At 33.6% G+C, this 22,360-nt stretch overlaps 1 protein-coding gene across 17 annotated transcripts in view; it reads left to right on the top strand.

The window, feature by feature from the left end:
* Nucleotides 1-22,360, top strand: part of LOC116662781 — a 551,908-nt gene that overhangs the window by 273,057 nt on the left and 256,491 nt on the right. For 11 of the 17 annotated variants that reach the window (XR_004318892.1, XR_004318881.1, XR_004318878.1 and 8 more), the window contains exon 4: nucleotides 11,459-11,507. The exons of 4 other annotated variants lie outside the window; for them this stretch is intronic. Coding sequence is in view for 3 of the 13 variants with exons in the window: in XM_032477151.1 (XP_032333042.1) it covers nucleotides 11,459-11,466 (8 nt within the window). In the remaining 10 variants the exon portion in view is untranslated. Of the gene's footprint in view, nucleotides 1-11,458; nucleotides 12,381-21,379; nucleotides 21,560-22,360 lie in introns of those variants that run through there. 2 more of the 17 variants (XM_032477159.1, XM_032477148.1) reach the window with 2 other exon arrangements.

The following is a 22,360-nucleotide window of genomic DNA, read 5'->3' as shown; positions in this document are numbered from 1 at the left end:
GCTCTCAGTAGAGAAATCAGAAGGAAATTTTCTGATGCATACTTCCATACTGCGTTTTGAGCTAGGTTCATGGCTAAATATATGTGTGTGGTTTTGTTTCTTTTAATGGAAGGAGATGTTAATTTCTATGCTTGTATGGTGAGGAAAGCATATAGAGCAAAAAACGAACTACTGAAGTGTTATTATTTTAGTATACAATAATCCATGCACTATTATAAGCAATGGACTTACTATCTTCAAGCAGTCGTGTTCTAGTTTCTTTAAATAATTTATGTACTGCTAAGATAATTCAGCATCGGAGTTTCTTTGATGAAACAGCAGATCATACTTGCTGCCAGAGGTCAAGTGCCAGTTATTTCTTCTGTGGAAAATCTACCTCTCAGTTCTCCAAAGGAAAACAAAACAAAAGCAAATGCACTCAAGTTTAAGTATTGCATGATAATCTGTGGGTTGTGGTTAAAGGAAAAAGAGGCTTTTATGTGAAATCTGTTGCAAAATAGCTGGATTCTTGAGTTTCTTTTTTTTTTTTCTAGTTAACATTTAACCATTAGTCTTGCTCTTTTGTTTTTCAAAACATACTCAATTTTATGAATATTTATATCTGAACATAAATTACACTAACTTGCCACGTGGATGTATATAAACTTGGAGAAATTATCGTATTCAGATTGATAGTTATTAAAAGGTTATTATTTGAACACATTAATATGCAGATAGACATTTAATATTGAGTATCTAGGGGGGGAAATGACAGCTTCTTTCCTTAAGAAAGATTCTCCCTGAGATATTAAGTACCTGAGAATTATGTCCATATTACATGTAGTTTGCAATAAAAACTCCACTCAGATAACAAGATGTGTTAGATTTAACATTCCTCAGAATTAAACTTTAAGATAATTAGTATATTTTGCCCTCCCCACAGAAAACCAAAAAAAAGAAGAACTAAAATTGGCCTTGTGTAATGAAGATTTATTCATATAAGTGAGATAAAAAGACTAAAATTTTCATTGCCACACTGTCTGATAGTGCTTTGAATATAGTAGATGCTCAGTAAAATCTCTCTCTGGTAAATGCATAAACCTGTAATTGCACCAAAGACAATTATCTAAATATAGTTCAATCCCATGAAATACAGGACAGAATTTTTCTCCTTACTTGTGTATCTTTATTTACCTTTTTTTCTTATGACCTTTCTATACAAATGAGTACTTTTTGTCAGTAATCTGGGATTACCGAAAGCCTATACTATGTGTCCTGTGAGACTAGAAGTATGTAACCAGAGCCACATTTCCCAAATGTGATTCTATGAAACATTATTATTCTGAAAGATGTTACTAGACGTTCTGGGACAGAAAAAAAATTCAGGAGTTAAATAAATATGAGAGGGATGCTATATTAAACAATGTTAAACAGATTTCTCATATGAAATAATTTTTAAAGGGCTTTCAAAAAACTAATGTACATAGTGTATCCCCAAAAGGGATATATACTTGACACCGCTTTCCAAAGTTACTTCATCAATTTTCATAAAATACTTATTAGCTTATATGTATGTATGTGTTTATCAACTTTTTTCATAAAATACTTGTTAACTTAATGTGACCTGATTTCAAGGATGTGCTGTAGCTGGCGAAAATCAGCTTGAATGAGGTGATTGTGACTATTCATTCCTAAACTCCATTTTTAAGAGACATCATTTTCTTGCTTGAAATCAGCCATGCCAGAAGTATTTGCACCATAGAAAACAGCAAATGCTACAAATCAAAGCTTGCTTTCCTTTTTTCAGAATCAGTTATTAAACATTTACCAGCACACCATTATCTAATTTTCTCTCTCAATCCATCTTTGTAGGTAAGTTATGACCACTAACAGGTCAGTAATTTCAGAAGTTTTCTATTTATCAACCTGTCTAAAATACAAAAGTATTTATGTCAGTTATGAAGATTAGACAAAAAAGAGAGGGGCATCCATGGAAAATAATAGACCCTTTAATTTTTCTTTAAATATTTATCTTTTACATCAGGAATTAGTATAGTCTGTCTTCCTGACTTTATCTAATTTGCCTGAAGAAACATCTATATTTATTCTTTTATCCTTTTTCTAACAAAATATTTATATACTCTGATATATAATTGTCTGTTCATTTCTAAGTGAGTTCCTGACAACAGTTTTCTGAAAATTGCCAGACGGCTTTTAAATGTGTCTCTAACTCAGATTGGCTTCACTATCGTTGAACTTTTATAAAACTGAGATGAGGTATCATGAAGTAATTTATACTTCTGTCCTGCAAATCATTTAATTTCTGGCATTTTTTCAGAAGTATTAGCCTACTTGACCTCTTGGGTGGGATTATTAGGAAGAAGCAAAAATGGAAAACCTGTGAGTGGAGAAATACACATTGTTTTACAGACAAGCCACTTAATTCCATTTGACCTTTTACCAATTAAACTACTGTGGGTAGGCTATAGCTAAAATCTTTAAATATAAGTAATCAGTATAGATATTTGTCTAAATAATAAATGACTTAAAATCATAAGTGGATATGTTTTGACCTTATTGCTTGAAGAAATGTGTTCTGTGGTGGCATATTTTGAAGAGTCTCTGGGACCTACTTTGTGACAATGAGTAGGATGATTTATAGTATGGTTCTACTTCACCTTCCCAATCACATGCACCCAAACACTATACACTTCAGTTTATATGGCTCCCAAATTAGTTAATTAATCTGAGTGTCTATTTTTGACCTTAATATTGTGCCATTCATTGGGAATTTAAACATGATTAATACTTGATCTCAGCCCTAACAGAAAGCAGCTTAAATACACTGGTATCATGAGAGAAAACCACCTGAATACAACTCTGTCTACTTTAAGTCTAATACACATCTATATCATGAATGCCAAGAATTCTACAAGTTTAATTCCAGAATCTCATATACTTTCTGGGTTCTACTCTCATCACATAAAATGTGTTGGTGCATTGCAGAGAGAGAGCTTCATACTCACAAATACAGTAATGAACAGTACAGCCAACATGGCCAGGACACGATTCTCAATACTGACCTAAATAAAGAGTAAGTGGAAACAGACGAATCACAGAAACCAGCTGTCCATCCTATTTATGAAAACAAAGATGCTGTTCACCATTATCATAAGATAAACCTCATTATCATATGATATCATTATCATAAGGTATCAGGTATTCAATTTAGACAATATTGTGTGTGTATGAAAGGAAATATGTGCTGAATACTAATTGAATGTTTCTTGCAGTTGGAAAAAATTATTTGAATAAACTGATATTACACTGCTGAGAAATCATAAGCCAATCAAAAGTTTTGAAAAGCTTGACTTTGTCATCATATCAACCATACTGGACATAACACACAATTTTAGCACTAGAAAATCCTCTTCCCTACGCCATATAACCTGGAACTCTCCTTTCCTTCAACCAGTACTTCACAATTTTGAAAAAACATTAAAGCAGAATATTTACACATGGGAGGTTTTCAAAGGACTTAATATAAGGTATTTAATAAAAATACTTTTGGTTTTTGACAGATAATTTCTAAGCACTATTTACAAATTTATAAGCACTGTCATCTTTCAATTTTAGAAGGAAAAATTGTCCTTTTATATGTTTTATAAGACACTATCTTGCCTTCCATAGCACAAAATTGTTCTTTAAAAATTTCTATCTGAAACATTTAATTCATCTCTCTGGTCCTAGCTCAACTATCCTCCCTTTTGTAAGTATTTCTCTTCTTTCTGGAACATCTTTGCTCCCCACCTTTCCCTCCTTCTTGTCCATTTACTTTTTCTTCCCTTCTGTTCCCTTTATATTTTTATTGAGGTAAAAAAAATAGATGGCAATAGGAAATTTTTAAAATATATGCAGAATTCCTCACATTCTAAAGCTGTAGTAACTGAGTATGAAACTCGGCTCTGAACTTTCAACCATTTTTAAAAAATGACTTATTTATCTCTGTATTAAAAAATGCAAAATAAAATAACCTCTCACCCTTCTGAAAGGGGAAATGAACTTCCTGCTCTTGTCCATTCCTTTCTCTGAGGCGTAAAAGGTACATGTTTTATTACAAGCCATATTTAGATTCCATTATTTCCTTGCTTTCCAAAAATTTTTATTTTTATTACTAACACAAGGTCACCAAAAGCAAGTTCCCTTAATTACCATGTCACAACCTTCATATTTTTGTTAAGCATCAAATCCATTCTACTCAGCTATTGAGTGTGTATGTGTGTGTAAAACCCCCAGATGTTAACATGTGTTGAAATAGTCATCTTTCAATACCTTGTTGTTACAGATGGTGGCCAACTATTGTGTTTGCTATATTAGTTTGTTTTCCCTTTAGTATGCTTTTTTCTCAAAGACATGATAGAATCCCTAATATGCCCAATAGACTGCTCAGACTTGTGTTAATTAAAAAGAGACATCCTTTAAATATATATATTTTTTAAGAGACACATTCATGGACCTAAACTATATTCCTTTTTAATTTTTTTATTATAATATTGAGTATTATTTATAATAATTAATAATAATTTCTTTCTCTACAACAGTAGCATTTCTATATGACAATTCTTCTATTGTGAGATATATATATATATAAATGTAAACTACATCATGCTATTTATGTCTATGATGGCAGACAGATTTATATTCAATTTTATAACAGGAAAGCAGTTAACTTAAAGATTACTTCAGATCACGTGGGGATGTGGTTAATATTCAGATTCTGATTCAGGTGTCTGGGATGGAGTCTGAAATTTTGCATTTCTAACAAAACCCTAGAGGGTGCAATGCTCTGTTCTGTGGAGCATAGTTAGAATGCACTCAGTGAGTTAGAGGACTCCTAACAAGGACTTCTAGTTTTGACTCTGCCCCTGATTCTGATCTTAACCCAGAGACTTATTCTTTTGATCTTACTCCTTATTTATAAAATGGGTGGAATCATGTTTCTCTTGCCTCTTTATGAAATTGTTCTGTGGTTCAAATTAAATCAGTTAACAGAGTGCTTTATAACAAAAGAGCACAGGAGGAGACAATACAGATAGATATTTTCTCTTGTCCTTTAAATAGTATATTTTAAAGCAGTAACCTAATTTCTGTTGATGTCTGCTTATTTGGCTTGAAATGATGGCAGTTTTAAGGTTATCTTTTAACAATTCTTTGTCCTCACATATCCTCCTCTTTTTGTTTATTCACTCATTTATTCTTCCAGTAAGTATTTATTATTTACTGTGCACCATATATTGTGCAAACTTCTGAAGATACAGTTGATTCTTTCCACTTCTACTTTTCTTTATTCTCGCAAATAATTTTATTTATTGATTTCAGTCTATAGTCTGTTTCTCTCTTTTCTTTCTTTCTCCCATTCAGGATAGAATGTTGAGATGATTCATCTGAAGGTTGTATTTTTTTCTCTTTGAATCAGTTTTACCCAGTTCAACAAATATTTGTTAGTTCTCCACTATGTGGTAGATTCTCTGCAAAAGGAATATAAAAGTGAAGAAGTTACAGAAGAGACAGTCTTTTATCAAACCATTTGTATTGTACTTGGGGAATGGAATATTTAACAGTTCCTCAAATCACTATAGTACAAGGCAGGATGCGACTAGCGTCATCAGACTTTGAAGAAGGCTATGTGAAAGGTGAAAACCACAGCTAATTTGAGGGTTTGTGAAGTCTTCTCAAAGATGACTTAATTGTGACAGAAGGAGATGAGAGGAAGCAAAGGGTAGATATTGCAGGTGGAGCAAATCATACCTTTCTCCTCACTTTTGTTCATGTTGAATGACTTGAACAAATAATCTGAAATGGGCAAAAATTTCTCAAAATACTTTTTTAAGGTATGTATGAGGTAAAACTGGAGATTCTCAAAGAAGTCACACTGTGATGGCCCTGAATGCTAGCTATCAGAGTCTGTACTTAGTCTAGGGGGCAGTAAGGAGTCTTTGAAAGTTAATGTTACTGTTGGATTTCCTGCCATGTGTTCAGAGTCAACCTTTAATTCAAGTGTGTGGAATTTAAACTCAAATCAGTTGTATGAACTGAGTTCACACAGAGCAGATTGGCAACCTCCAGGTAATCTTTCACCAGTTTTCATCAAAGCAGCATAGCATTGTGGTCACAGGTACTGGGCTATGGGAGGATACCTGGCTGCTGGGTAAGCCTCGTTCACTAACTTGCTGGTCTGTTGACCTTAGATAAGGCATTCACCTCTGTAAGTCTTATACTCAATGTTGGGAATGATACATTTCGCCTATTTTCAGAGGTCTTTCATGGTGAGAGATAAATACAGTACATAAATTTGAAAACGTTAACTTTGAAAGTATAAAGGTCCATACAAATATAAGAATTCCCCTTTGAATTATTTCTCTTCCTCCTCATCCCTCTTTGGGGAGGAGTATTGGAAGGGGTGTTCCAGTCTGCCTCCTCTTCTGTCTCCTTTGAATGAAATATCATCTTTTTTTACTCCATTGTTTTAGGACTCACTGTGCACTTGTTGAGAACACATCTAAAAATTGTCTTGTCTTACCCATTCTTTTTTAAAACCCTAAAATCATCCAAAGCTGCTTTTCTCTTTTATCCTGTAATGAACTTTTATGCATGTGCAGACTGTACTAATTGCATTATCATTCTGACCTTAGCTTAAATATCACCTCTTGAGATATTCACCACTGACTGGTCGCCACACCCCACCCCCATAGGGTCACTCACCATCCTTTATTTGCTTTATGGCGCTTTTCATTACCTTAAATTACTTTCTTCGTGTATTTGCTTGTATATCGTGTGTCTCTTTAGTCAATAAGATTTTATTAGTTCATTATGTGACATGACAGTGTGATAGGAACTGGTGATAGGAACATAGAAACTGAGCCAAGGTGTATGTCCTTAAGGAGACAGACAGTAATAAATATTGACAACAATAATATCTATCTATACGTATAAATGCCAGGTGGTTAAAAAGAAGAATGTGCTATAAAGAATAGAGCAAGCAGAAGGGTTAGAGAGGAAAAGTTGTTCTGCCATTTTATGTCACATATTCAGGGCAGGGCCCCTGATTAGGTGCTACTTATTCAAAGACCAGACGGAAGTAAGGGAGGGAGATGAGAAGATGTGTCAGCAAAAGGTGTTCCAGGCACCTTGGAAAGTGCTTTGTTTGTCTCTCTCTCACTATTCCTTCCTTTCCTTTCTTCCTTCCTCTTCCTTCCTTCCTTCCTTTCTTTTTTCTTTCTTTCTCCTTCCTTCCTTCTTCTTCCTTCCCTCTTTTCTTCCTCTTCCTGCTGCTTTCTTCCTCCTTCTCTTTCCTTTCTTCCTTGCTTCTTTTCTCCCTTTCCTTCCTCCTTTTCTTCACCCTTTCCTCCTTCTGTCTTTTTTACTCTCTTCCTTCTTTTCCTTGTTTTAGTTCTTTCTCTCCTTCCTTCCTTCTTTCCCCTTTTTTATAACACAATAACTATTTATCTATTGTTTATAAATACATAATTGATAATCATGTCCCAAAAGATCTCTGAGGAGACAATTTGAAGATCCTTGCCACAGTCCAGGTGAGAGGTGATGGTGGCTTAGACCAGGGTGGTAGTGAAGGAGGAGACAGTAAGTGGTCAGATTCTGGTAGCAATCTTCAGAGGAAGCACTGACAAACACTTTGTTGAATGATTGAGAAAATGATACATCAAGGATGCCTTCTAGGTTTTTAACTTGGCAAATTGAAAGTATAGCTGCCATTGATTGAATTGGAAATGGTTTCAAGAGGAACAGTTTTGGGAGTGAGTGTCAAATGTTTGGTTTTGGAAATTTAAGATTGAGATGTTTATTAGGTTTATCCAAATGGAAATGTCTTACAGAAAGTTGGATATTTGAGTCTGGCACTCAGGAAAGCAGTCTGGATTAGAGAGATCAATTTGAGTATTATCTATAAAGAGAATATAGACTCCTGTTCTTCATAATCTAAATGGGCACTGATTACATACCGGTTGTTCAAGTTTTTCACGCAGAGTAGAAAAGCAACGTCCTCACATCGCTATCGCATCTTGTTGAGACTGCAGAGTCAGATGTTCTCTTGGGACATTTTTTTAATAATATAATTTCAGTAAGAAAAATTTGCCATGAATTGATCAAAGCCCTACTTGCTCTTTCCCCAATTCAATTTCATACTTTGGCTTCTTGCTTCTTGGAACCAATCAGTTAGTCATCACTTCTTGAAATCTGATTCCAGGACCGAGAACTGCCTGCACCAGAACTAAATTGGTGTATTGTAAAATGTAGAATCCTGCCTTCAGATACTAAATCATAATACTAGTCTAGGGGCCCAGGAATCTGCATTGTTAGTGGTATGCACATGAAGATTTAGCCACTCATACTACAGCGGATAAGTATAAGTATAGTATATCTTTCTAATCTTTTCTTAGAGTCTCCCACTTCAAAACCGTTTTTAAATCCTTGTTAAATGATTGTTTATATTGTTTAGTTAAACCTGCCTACTAATATTCTAGGTTGCTTAGATTAGAATTGAGTTGATTTCTGTCATAAAGGTTTAAATCATTAGTTAAATAATAGCAAAGCCAAATTTAATTAGTCCGGTTTTTCCTTTCAAAAAGTGTAATTTTAGGATATATTGTGGCTTTGGGAAATACTGTTCAAACAGAAAAACTTTGTTTCAATTGTAAATATTGAATTGCTGTGCTACTTTTTAAAGTTTGCTAAATATTTCTGATCCCCTCCCTGTGCTAGGCACATAATAGAATTATTTTGCATTTCCTAGACCTCTTGTGATTTACGTGGGGCCAGAAAAGGCATTGAGGCCAATAAGTATTGTGCTTGGGGCCAGAACATTTAATTGCCAGTGTTCCTTCATCTTTCTTGTATCTTTCCCTGTTCTTGGATGGAATCTGCCCTGTTTTCCTACTTACCTGAGTTATTGCCAACCTGCAATAACGCTAAGTGTGAATTAGAAATCAGCTTTGCAATTTTAAGCCACTAGGATGGGAATTGGTTTTTACTGCAGCACAATTTACTTCAACTAGCAAGACTAAGTTACTTGAACCTTTGTTATCTCCCCTTCAGTAGGCTGATATCATGAATCGACCTAAGCTAATTTGATCTTACAACTTTGCTACCAGGTAGTTTGTTTAAAAAACAAACAAAACAAAAGCAAAACTTACAGAGCCATTTTCTGCAAATGTATACACTTTTATTAACAATCAGGTAGGAAATCTGTCAAATAGCACATTCCAAAAATCTGGGGTGGTTTCTGTTCTTTTGTCCTTTTCAGCATGTCATCCAGCACACAGGAAAATTTCACTGCTGGGCAACACAGCATATTCTGGGGGCAGGAGAATGAGTCATGTAATAGTACCAGGTGAAGGAGCTGCCTTCTAAGTAAAGGGGTGGGTAAGAAATTAAATAGAATTCTACAGCTAGGGTGTCAGAGATGTCAGCCTGTTGTCCTTCAACTGAGACTCTTATGCTTCGTTCACGTGGTGGGGATATGATTGCCCAGTATTTCTAGCCAGTCACACATCTTGATCACCATTGTCTCACCAATGAAAAATTGTCACAGCCCTTTGTAAATTACCAGCCCCCCACATATAGTCACAGAGCAGTATTTGGAGATTCGTAGCATTTGTCACAGCTAACCCTGGGAGTGCAAACTACTGATCAGAAACCTCAAATCTTAACCAACTTAGAGAGTGATTTCCTGACCAGAATTCTTCAAATCTTAACTAATTTTTTTTTAAGTTTGTAAATTAACGGTAAACTAATGTACTTCATACCATACTTACTGGAGCATTTTAAAGTAAATTAACAGGCACTAACACAATCAATTATGGATTTTAGTTTTTTTCCCCTTATGTTCTACTAGGAGTACAAAAAATAAATAAATAAAACTGAGTAGGAGTTTACTGTATTTTACTTAACAAATATAGATGTATTACTACTTGATTTTTAATAGTTTACTTTAGATTTTTTTCTAAATGTTTCTGTTATTTATTTTGGTACTAAATAGATCAAGAATTATTTGTAGTTATTTAAACCAAAAATATGTAATTAAACTGCTTACATATTGTGTAATGTTTTTAAAACAAAAAAGACTACACTGAGTTAAAATGAAAATCTTGAAACATTGGGTTAGAAGTTTAGATTCTGCTCTCCTCTTTCTGCATATTCATGGTCTGGAAAGAAGACTAGACTTCCTTAATGTTTTAGTTTCCAAATATTTTGCCAACTATGAATGAACTAGGTCAAAGGAGGAAAACATTCTTTCTACAGCCTACATGAATATTCTGCTATTTGAAAAACTGGACTAGCCCGTTAATCATGTTGTTAATATTGTAGACTCTCACTGAGTTGAAATATAGCTTGTAAAACCTCATCAGTAAGCATATGTTTTCCAAAATCTTCATCTCATTTTAAATTATTTTAGTTACTGCTATGGATGAATAATTTCTGAATGCTTATGACAGCAAATAATATTGGTAAGGAAATTAATTGTAAAGAGAGCATATAAAATGATTTATTTTAAAATGTTGCTAAAATATAGCATTTTAGATATTAAAAATTTAGACATTAGACTTATTTTTGATGATATATTTTAATATTAACCTTTAAAAATGTATTTAAAAAGTAAAATTCTAATAATAACCCTGTGATTCAAAAACTTTTTTATATGAAATTCGAAATATTAAAGCAATTAATTGGTGGAGTTTTGTAGGTTTACCCGTATGACAGTCTTTTGTCTATAAAATGTTTGTGGTATTTTGTAAACAACTATAACGATCAAACAGCAACAACACAATTTGACTTCAAAGTCAATTTACATAAATTTAACTTTGGACCTGTTTCACATTTTTATTAACTTTAACCACTGTGAATTTTGATGTTTGAAAGTTGTATATTTCCAAATTTAGAAAGCAGACCTACAGTGAATTGGATTGATTACTCCTAGCAATGTATTTTATTGATATTATTGATACTATTATTGTGAAGTAGTTTTTAGGGAATCTGAAAGATAGATTTTATTATAGGGAAGGTGTTTCCAACTGATAGCATGTAATGTGCAATGTTTAAATCTTTTAGACCCCCCCATTTTAATGAGAATATTTTGGTTTTAAGATTTTTTTAATAAATGTAAATTGAACACTTTGTATGTTAGTTCATAGAATTTTTTTTTAATTTCAGCTTTATTGAGGTATAAGTGGCATATAAAAATTTAAGACAGTTAAAGTGTACATCCTGGTGATTTGATATGTGGATATATTGTGAACTGATTCCGCCATCTAGTTAGTTAATACATCCTTCATCTTACATATTTGTCTCATATATAACCTTTTTATTTTTATTGTTTTGGTGAGAACAGTTAAATTGTTCTATCCTAGCAAAGTTCATGAAGATTTTTAATGATGACCATGTCTTTATTTATTTATTTTCCTTTCAGGTTATTGATCATTAAAAAGACACTGTAAGGGGATGACTTGCAAATAACAGTAAGTCTTAATTATGTGAAAGACATATTCTAATATTTTGCTGTAACATATCATACCATACGTGGTGATTTTTTTCCCTTCTAATTTTGTATGCTAGTGTAGGGCGCAGAATGTGACCAGAACTCTTAGGCCTCAAAATATATTTTTGTGTGAAGCCAAAATATTTTTAACTAAACTCTGCTAGTCAATAATTTTTGGACTTGGCAAGTTTCAGTACAGTCCTTTTTTGAGAAAAATCAACAGAAGTATTTCCCTTCTAATTCAATATCCTTTTTTTTCCCCCTGAAACAGTTTTTCCTTTTGGTGCAAATGCTCATAAACTCAGAATTTTTATAGTAACAATAATATATTCTTTTTTTCTTTTACTGAGCTGAAAGTAATTAATGTTTATGCTGGATTAAGCTTTTGTTGATCAGATATACTTATTAAATCAGATGAAATAGGTATGATAAGAACCCTTTTTTTATTGAGTTAGATGACTCTTGTTAGTAACACACTTACATCTAATATTTATATATTACCATTGCTGTTTCAAACCATGTATCTTAATGCTCCATGTTTATATTAAACTATTTTGCTCAGCCATATGTTTTCTTCTGAAGTGGACATACATCATATGCAACGGACTAGAGGAAATATTTTGCCTTTACTCATGATTCATTAGAATAATTTAAAATATTTGTCTTGGCAAAATTATCAACCAATGCGTTAATAAAGTGTTATTTTAAAGTAACAGATTTACCTCCTCCACTGACATCAAGATATACTTTTTTGTTTATAACATTTCTTGCCCGAAGACAGCTGATACAAAAATATACTTAATAAAGATAGCCTCAAAAATAAAACACAGGAAAACAATGTTAAATTAAAAACAGCCAGTGAATTTAAGTATATGTTATGTGTGTTCACATACAAATACATACACATAGAGATTATATGGGTATGTAATAATATATCATTATGTAATTTATAGATATGTAATTATATGTTATGTAGGTATATAATAATATATAATAGATCTAAATAAATTATATAAATATATATAAGTAAATTGTGTGACTATATGCAAAAATTTAAATCTATATAATTATATAGATATGTAATTGTAAAAGCAATATGTTGCAAAACTCAAAACAGATTTGCTGAAAAGAAGTTGCTAACCCTTTCCCCACCTTGGTCCCCTCCCCCTCTCTGAGGTAGCCTATGTCACAGTTGGTATGTGACTCTCTGCCTCACTCATGTGAGCTTCTATCTTCAGGCCCGGAAAGTGCAAATGCACATTTTTATGTCCTTTTTGTGTCAGAAGGGGTTTTTTTTTAATTGTTTATTTTTATAAACAAACTACCAAGAACATTGCTCTTCAGCTTGTTTTTCATAGCTGTCCCTTCAGGATAATATACGTAATATTCCTTATTATGGCAGATGAACTTCTATTTAAAGAAAACAAAAATCTGAATGAGTGCCCTCCTCCTATCACAGCCCCAGGTTAGAAGGCACAGATACTGCCCCGAGCAGCAAATCTCAGTGATGTTTTAAGTCCAGAACAGACGGCCAGATGTAAATGACCCGAGGCCTGAGTTAGAGCAGGATATCAAGATTTAAGAAGTGAACAGTGGTGTCAAATAATGTGAAAAATAAAAATAAAGTTGGGTGGGAGTCTAGGGGGAGGATTTCTTCTATTTTAGGCTGGAGAAGGCTCTTCTGAGTTGGTAGCATCTGAGGAGAGATTTGAAAAAGTGAAGGAGTACCCTTACCACACATTATCTGGGCAAGAGCGTCTCAGCCCAAGGGAAGAGCGAGTTCCCAAGGAGAGAACACTGTTTTAGGAGAGCACTGTCTCCAAGGACAGAGTGCGTATTTGAGCAAGACCAAAGCGGCCAGTATTGGTGGGGGAGAGTCATGTGAGCTCTTGTTGGCTATGTTAAGAATATTGGATTTTTTTCTAAGTCAAATGGGAAGTCATTTTGATCAGAAGTGTGAATTGATTTACATTTTTGAGAATGTACTTTGCTCCGTAAAGAATAACCTGAGATAAAAGTGGGAAATCAGTTGAACACATAGAGTACTTTGGAAGAGAAAACTGACATCCACTCAGTGCTTTTAAACAGAATGATTTGAATACCATGATGTTTGATTTATACTTTATTTAATATTCCCAGCAGAATAGAATAATATGTGTACAATCTTTAACACTATATTGGCATATAGTAATTTCTATGTAAGTACTGTTATCTTTACTGTTTTGGTCATCATTATCATCACCCTTGGCGTTATCAAAAGGCATAACAGATGACCTTAGGAAAAATCATAGTACCCTCAAATGTTTTTACAAGTGTAAGCTTCTATTCCTTGCTAAAAATCAAACATAAAAGATTCGGAAGCCTACTACATCCCACATAGAATTGTTTAAAAATAGTATGTGTAACATCTAATACTTTATTCATTCTGAAGTTACTTCATAAATTATGATCAAAGTTGAATTTATAAAAATAACAGCTAAAACGAATCTATTTGCATTATTTCTATTTACATTTAAAAAATCAAGTCCTAATCAAGCTTTCCTCCTCTCATTTATATGAAAATTTGGTCTGAAAACCCAAATATGTACATCCATTTTAGGTTGACTCTTTTGAGCACCGGTTAATCCTGAGATAGAACTGTCTCCTGTGTATTGATGTTTTGTACAATTATTTCAACATTCAGCCTAAATTAATACAGATGGCACACACATGCACACAACCTGCATAACATTAGCTGTACTCTTGAAATCCATGTCTTAGCATGTGGAGAGAAGCATATTAACAAAGATAGTATTTTTGTTTCTTTTTCAACTTGTTACTTATTTAGTTTCCTGAGGGCAGCTTTTTAACAAAGGGTTTGTAGAGTACACAGTTTTGTGTGGTTTTAAAATTTTTTGTGAGTAATTTGTTTGTTTTGCTTTTTTGAGTGGGCTTTGTTTTTATTTTTTAAGCCTAGCAGATTGATGAATAGTGCTAATTTTAACTTGAGTTTCAAACACTGGTTGATATTTTAAGACATACACCTTTGATATGACATAACAAACAAAAAGCAGACCACTAAGTCGAATAGAGAAATACTAGTGCAGATAAAATATTCCTGTTTTCTAATCTAAGTCTGGCAACGCAGTTTATATACTTTAGAAGCATACTTTGAATATATTCCACATTTCGTACATTAAACTAGAAGGAAAACATATGGACCATACAAAATCATAAAAGGTATTAGTAATGCTCAGAAATATAAAATGACTCCCTGAGTATTTGTCTTTTAGTAAACATTTCCAGTTTAATGATATATAAACTTGCATATCTAAAGCCAAATCTGAAATAATCTAATGGTGAAATTCAATCTGGTCTCAGCTAACTTACATATGATTAACTAATAAAAGTTGACACTGAGCTCATTTTGTATTTTAAATATAAAACATATGCTGCAAAAGTTAGTTTGACATATGTCAAACACCTTCAAAATGTATGTATCAATATTTACATAATATTCTTTCATAAATCTTTATGGAATGATCTTGAAATTAAATTACTGGTCTTTAGAAAGTCAGTATGACAACAGCCAAGCAGAATTGAGATCTCAGACATAAAGACATAAGTTCCGGCCTATTTGTCTTTGGCCTAGCACCAAAGTGCCTTCTGAAAGATGTCACCGTCGAAAGCTGTTTGTGTGGCCTTTCCTTCTGCCACCAAGTGAGCATACATAGCTCAGCTGATGTCTAGAAGCTGTTAGATTGTGCAAGCAGAGACAAGTGTTCTGCTTTTGTTGCTAATAGTGTAAATTGCCATTGTGTAATGTCTAGATCTGGCCCTGGAAGAGAGTTTGGTCATCAGTACTCAATCTGGAGTGGGGGAAAAAAGGACAGAGGAGGGGGTGAGAGAGGGAGACAGAGAGAAAGAAGGCAAAGGCTCAGCTGAGCCCCAGCGGGGAGGATGAATTAGCCTCTGTGCCAGGAAGCGTTAGACTCTGAGTACCCATCTTGTGCTGTGAATACATCCAGTGTCTAAATAGAAGTATTTTTCGTACTACGTAGTACCTTAAAGCAAACCAACTCTAGTCTTCTGGATGGCCAAAGGAACCAAATTTAAAAAGAAAAATAAAATGCCCTGCCTTTGTTAGACTATTCTAGAGACCCCAGGTGGGTCTTCACACTGGCTCTTTCCTTAGGAGTTTTCAAGGATGTATTTGACTGGTCTTGTTTCTTGTTCTGTGTGGTTACTTAAAACCTAAGTCCCGGTAGAGGCAGCCTCACCCGGCTAGGAACACGGAAGCAGTCCAGAGCAGTGCTGTGCAAAGCGCTGTCTATTGAGAGGCCCTTCTAAGACCTGTCTGATACCAAACAGAAAGCATATAAGTGTAAAAATCGGCAGTAACCGTTAGAAAATTTTATAAAGATCTGACAGATTAATTTTGTGTCTGTAGACTCAAATAGTAGCATATGCATGTTTTAGTGTTTTTTAATTTAGTTTTTCTAGTTATTCATTTTTATTATCCATGACTGTTCGGGAAAAACAATCCTCTGGCTCTTCACCAGTTTGAGAAGCACTGGGCTAGCACTTTAAGTTTAATATAGGGTCATTACAGGACAAGTCCAAACAGTGGTAAAATCTATTGTATTTCTACTCCCTTGAAACATCAAGATTACAAAGAGGTTGCATAATTATATCCCCAAAGGGATTTATGTTTTAATTAATAAACTTCTCCCTTTCTTTAAGATACTTGCTAAATATTTATGTGAAAGCATTCTGAATGCAAGAAGTCATATTTAAATACTAAATAGAATGTCAACAGAATCACATTTATAAAATCCTATTATCACTTTACTATAAACCCATTCTCTCCTCATTGTTTTTGCTTAGCTTCTATAGTATGGCATTTGCATGTGATGTTTTAAAATATTTATTAGGAAAAAACTTAATAAAATATGAACCTATCAACCCAATATGTGATTTCTCCTGAAAATCTTGAATTTCTGCATTTAGAAATTATACACGCATAGTTTTTGATAGAGAAAAAAATAGAAAAGTCTCCTTAAAAACTAGACTAACAAAATGATTTATTGACAGTTATGCTAACAAAGTATCTTATTTTAGCAACTACCTGTCTATTTTCAAACGCTTATCAGCAGAAATTATTCATAATAGCTGATTCTTATAGCTAGGAGTAAGAGATATGCAAACAAGACTGCTTTTAATCTTGGAAAGCAAGCCTAACGAAATTTAAATATAGACATCAATAGAGAAAAGTGTTCTCTAATTTGTCACTAAGTCATTGCTCCCTATATTAAACCCAGCAATTCATGAAACTCTCACACAAAGAGTCATTGTTTGCTGTGCATGTGGCAAGCTGGCAGTTGCTTTATAAAATGTATTATTAAGTTGCCGTTACTGCCATCTAGTGGGAAGAAATGATCCATGGCACTGTGTCACGGATTGTATCTGAAGTCCTAAAGTTCTAGGAGCACAAGGGAAAACCACCTTTTGTGATTTGTGTGTATCCTAAGAAGTGAAGTAGCTGGAAGACACAATCTCATGGATATTGAAACATAATAGGCACCTATTCATTGAATATATTAAAGAGGTTTGTGCAGAGAAACAATGGTGGGAAGGGATGCATGCATCTGTTAAGATTCATTTTGGAACCAAAATAAAATATAAAATATTATTTCTCATTGAACACAGTAAGGAGACCTAAACCAGGGCATGTTTATTACTTGTACATACATTTTCTTTTTATCAGTTGGAATGTAAATTAATTGTTTAGCATATGCTCATTAAGTCTTAAAAATTAAGAAAGTTTAGTTAGTTCTCAAACTTTAAGGTACCTACCAAAGCAACTGGGAATCTTGTTACAATGCAGATTCAATACTCTGTCGGCCTGGATTAGGGCCTGAGAGTCTGCATTCCTAACCGCCCTCAGTGATGCTCGTGTTACTGTTTATGATCAGGCTATACTTTGAGTAGTGATAGCCTTTGGGTAGTTTGTCAAAGGGAAAGAGTCCAGAAGTGAAGCCAACCGCCCATAGAGAACACTTCACTGTGTATTACCTTGTTGCAATGTAGTGCAGTAGCTCATTCAACAACCTGAAAAGTCAAATTGCCAAATTCATTTTTGACTTTGTTGCTTATCTACTATGTATGTAACCTTGGGCAAATGCTTAACATCTCTATGCCTCTGTTTCATCATCTGTTAAATAAAAAGCAGTCATACTACCATCCCATGGTTTCATAAGGAATAAATGAGCTAAAACAAAAATCTTATAATGAGCCATATGAAATTGCCATTTGTATAGATTAAAAACAAGCATCCAACAATTTTATGTAGTTAAACCTAAATGTTGCTTATCTATCTGTTAATCCCAAATTCCCCCCTCCTCATTTGGTAACAAGTTTGTTTTTTATGTCTAAGTCTGTTTCTGTTTTGCATATAGATAGATAAGCAACAGGGACTTACTGTTCAGCACAGGGAATTATATCCAATATCTTGTAATAGCCTATAATGGAATATAACCTGCAAAAAAATAACTGAATTACTATGATGTATACCTGAAATTTAGGCAATATTGTAAATCAACTATACTTTAATTAAAAAAAAAAAACTAAATGTGTAAATTATGCAGCATAATGTCTAGCACCTAGTGGCCCATAAATATTAGTTCGTATCACCAAAAGTGTTACAGGCTACATTTATAGGCATCTGACGATATTCACACCCTAAAACATTTCATTCAATGAGAAAATAACTTTGAAAGTTCCGTAAAAGAACCCTAACATAAATTTGTGAAAGATGTTTCCTTGAGGTTTTATCTAAGGATAAAATAAATAAGAAATTTGTGATTTATTCTGTAAAGAAAGCCAGTTAGGTATGGGAATCAGTAAGAATTGCTCTAGAAAAAGAAATATAGAGATCATTTACTTTGCCTTTGTGTACTGCCTAGAACCGAGCCTAGAATGGAAACTAATGCACTTATTTTTAGAGCATTTTTAGGTTCACAGAAAAATGGGGAAGGTACAGAAATTTCCGGTATGCCCTCTGACCCCACACATGCATAGCCTTCCCCATTTCAAACTCTTTCACCCAAATGGCACGTTTGTTGTAGTGACTACATTGCCACATCATTAGAAAACAAAGTACATTGTTTATATTAGTGTTTATTCTTGGTGGTGTACTTTCTGTCCACCATTATAGTGTCAAATAGAATCGTTTCACTACATAAACATTCTCTGTGCTCTGCCTGTTCATTCCTCCCTCTCCCTTAACTCTTGGCAATCATTAATCTCTTTACTACCTTCACAGTGTTGCCTTTTTCAGAACGTCACATATGTAGTGGAGTCATACAGTATGTAGCCTTTTCAGAGGTCCCTTTATACGCAGTAATACACATTCAAGTTTTCTTCTTTTTTTATGATTTGATTGCTCTTTCTTTTTAGCACTGAATAATACTCCATTGCTTGGGTGTACCACAGTTTATACATCTGAGTAATGTATTTTTATTCAGCATCAAATTCATATCACGCAACACATGCATAAAGTGTGAGGAGATAAAAGGGCAAAGATTTAATATTTAATTTAAATTTAATAAGCCTGTTGTGGGGAAAATAGGTCATGAAAATGTCTATTATTAAGCAAATTATATTTTATGTATTTGAATCCTCTGTCATGTCTTTCTTATGCTATATTTTTGCATAATTTAATACACTATGTTACATTCCTTAATTGCATGCTGAATTGTAACAATATGTGATAAATTATTTATAAGGTTTGCTCCAAAAATAAAAGTTTTTAGCATTCTGACTGGATACAAAGACAATAACTTTCATCCATTTGGATGAAAAACAGTTCTGCTTTCTTTTGAGCAAAATTATTGTCTTTGCTTATATGAATAGATATTTCCAAATTTTGATACTCAGATTTTAAGCTTGGCCTGAAGTGTATTTATTTTTACTTTTATGAAGTATATGGTGAACTGCAGAGAAGCATGTAAAGAATTACAAAAATCTAAAATTTTAAATTATGGATTAGAGTCAGAGGAAGATGTTATTAACTTAAACTGATGTTAACAGGTATTTATTTATATATTACTATCAAGTGAAAGATAACATTTTAATTTTCTTTCTGAAAATTCCTCTTTTCTCTAAAATTTGAGAACTTGAAATCTTTTCTATATTTTAATGTATATCAAAGATTTAAACCAGTTTTATAATGAAAGTAATTTCTGTTACCATGGAGTTTAAAGACTAATGTTCCAAGTTGCAAAGGCAGTGGCAAGAAGAATGTAAACCAGTATAATCTGTTCAGTGTGGGCAGTCTAATGCAGTTAAAGAATAAAATTATTATACTGTATTTATTGAATGGTGAAATTCAAACTGATGGTATATAAAAGGATCAGAGAATTACTGAATTCTATTCTCCAAAGATGCAATACCAATATTCTGTTGTAGAAAAAAAAAAGCCTAATATTCTGCCTACAAACACAAAAGAATTGAAAGCAGGAACTTGGACAGGTATTAGTTTACATTGTTCACAGCAGCATTATTCACAATAGCCAAAAGGTGGAAACAACCCAAATGTTCATCACTGAATGTGGGCAAAAACAAAATGCAGTCTACAAATACGCTGGAATAGGCTTAGAAAGCACTAAAACTCTGACACATAGATGATCCTTGAAGAAATTATGCTAAGTGAAATAGCTAGACCCAGAAGTGCAGATATTGCATGATTCCAATTGCCTGAGGTACCTAGAATAGTCAAATACATAAATAGAAGACAGGAAGTAGAACAGTGGTTACTAGTGGCTGGAGGAATGGGGAAATGGGGAGTTACTGTTTAATGGCTACAGAATTTCAGTTTGGAATTATGAAAAAGTTCTGGAGAGAGTACAGTAGTGATGGTTGCACAACAATGTGAGTGTACTTCATGCCACTGAACTGTGTATGTAACACAACAAATTCTACATTATGTATATTTTAGCGCAATAAAAACATTCTAGAAAAGACTAACAAACTCCCAGGCATCGTAAAACATAAAAGTATTTTTAAGGAACCATACAATTAATCAAAAAACAAAAATAATTAGTCTATTCTCGTACTTGCTTGCCACATATTAAAAAAATTTTTTAAAAAGCAAGTGATTTGATGAACATACTGTTAGCTTTATCCACAAAGGTCCACACTCTTCAGTCTGATAGGGTAAAGAATCACAGTGAATATAATCACACACCCTCCAATATGTGGAAAGTAAGGCAAGTGAGCATCTCTGTGCATCCCCTCAGGCAATGTTAATTAGCACTCAGGGTCTTAGTGTCTCTTTATAAAAATGGTAGTTGTGGGGAATATAGGAGAATTAAAGGCACCTATCACTATCTTAGACACAGAGTAAGTTCTCAGTGATGGCTGGTTATTATCAGTTTTTGTTGTGATTGTTGTTGTTGCTGGAGCTTTCAAGATACAGAGATATAAATTTGATACAAATAACAGAAAGTTCAATTAAATACTGTACTATAAACATGTGAACTATGGAGTCATAAAAATGAGCTTCAAGACCAAAATACAAATATGGTAAAATAGATTAGACACAGCTGTAAGTGCTAGAGGGTCACACCTTCCCTTGGCCCCTCAAGTACTATCAGAGGAGAATTAATATCACCAAATAATCTATGCAGGCATTTTCAGCTTACTAAGCACTTTCATATGTGACTTCATTTCATCTTCACATCAACCCCTCCAAAATTCCTATGACAAAATTTTAAAAATTCCTAAAGCAGAGATTGTGACTGACAAAGTCACAGAGTAATGACACTAGGTCCAAGTCTAGCCTCTTTCTTTATGCCCTGTTGTGTATTGTAGAGATCCTGGATCAAGTATTGGAAATCTTGTGTTTTCGTCACACTGGATTCTTACTTCATGAGTTCATTCAAGAAAAAAAAAATGGTGACAAAGAATTCAGTAATTTACAACTCACAGTTTCTTCAGACAGAAATTCTTGGACATAGGTGCTCAAATCAATTGATCGTCATACTTCTCTTTAGCAGCCTCAGTTTTGACAACCCTAAGGGGCAGATACTCTAAATTTCACAGGAATTTAGATAGAATAATCTTATCCCTAAATCTTAAAAGAGTGTCAGGAATAAAGCTCGTAGCAAGAGTTGAACTGCAAGGCTCTTCCGGTGCCACCGTGGAGAGACTTAACCATGCTTACACAATTTTGAATATCCCCTTTTAAAATTTTTTCTATACATATATATTTTTTCCTCATATAAATTTGTTTATGTAGTACATTCATTGCCTACCTTCTTATTCCAATTGCATAAATTTTAGTAGATTTTCTTTTGTTTCCATTGCTTTATGGAGGTACAGGCAGATTTTCACTATCATGGCTCCTTCTAAAATTATGCATGTTTGGTCAGTGCCCTGGGCTAAAACTGATCATCAGCATTACTGCATTCTAGAAAATAAACTGGTTTGATTTTATGTGGAAACATTGTATAACTGGATTGCCATGTTAATATAACATGCTAGTGAGTGATGGTTTAAAGACCCCATTTGTTTTATACAAGTTTATTATATTTTGTTTTCATACTTCATTATAGGGTTAGAATTTTTTTTTTAGTATTGGTGTACAGAGGGCCTGTCATTTGTTTTATTAATTGCTACATGCCACTTGAAAGTTTATTAGTCCCCCAAAGAAAATGGCAACTACATTCTTTAAAAAGACCTGTGTAAAACCCAAATGACTTAACTTGCTTTTAGAATACTATATTTTCTAGATCGATGGTGTGAAAAACCTCATGTGTACAGCAAACCTGTTTTAGGTAACAACTCCAGGGA

This window comes from Camelus ferus, chromosome 1 (assembly GCF_009834535.1).
Source record: "Camelus ferus isolate YT-003-E chromosome 1, BCGSAC_Cfer_1.0, whole genome shotgun sequence".
Classification (NCBI taxonomy): domain Eukaryota; kingdom Metazoa; phylum Chordata; class Mammalia; order Artiodactyla; family Camelidae; genus Camelus; species Camelus ferus.
This window is presented reverse-complemented; position numbering and strand designations above follow the sequence as displayed.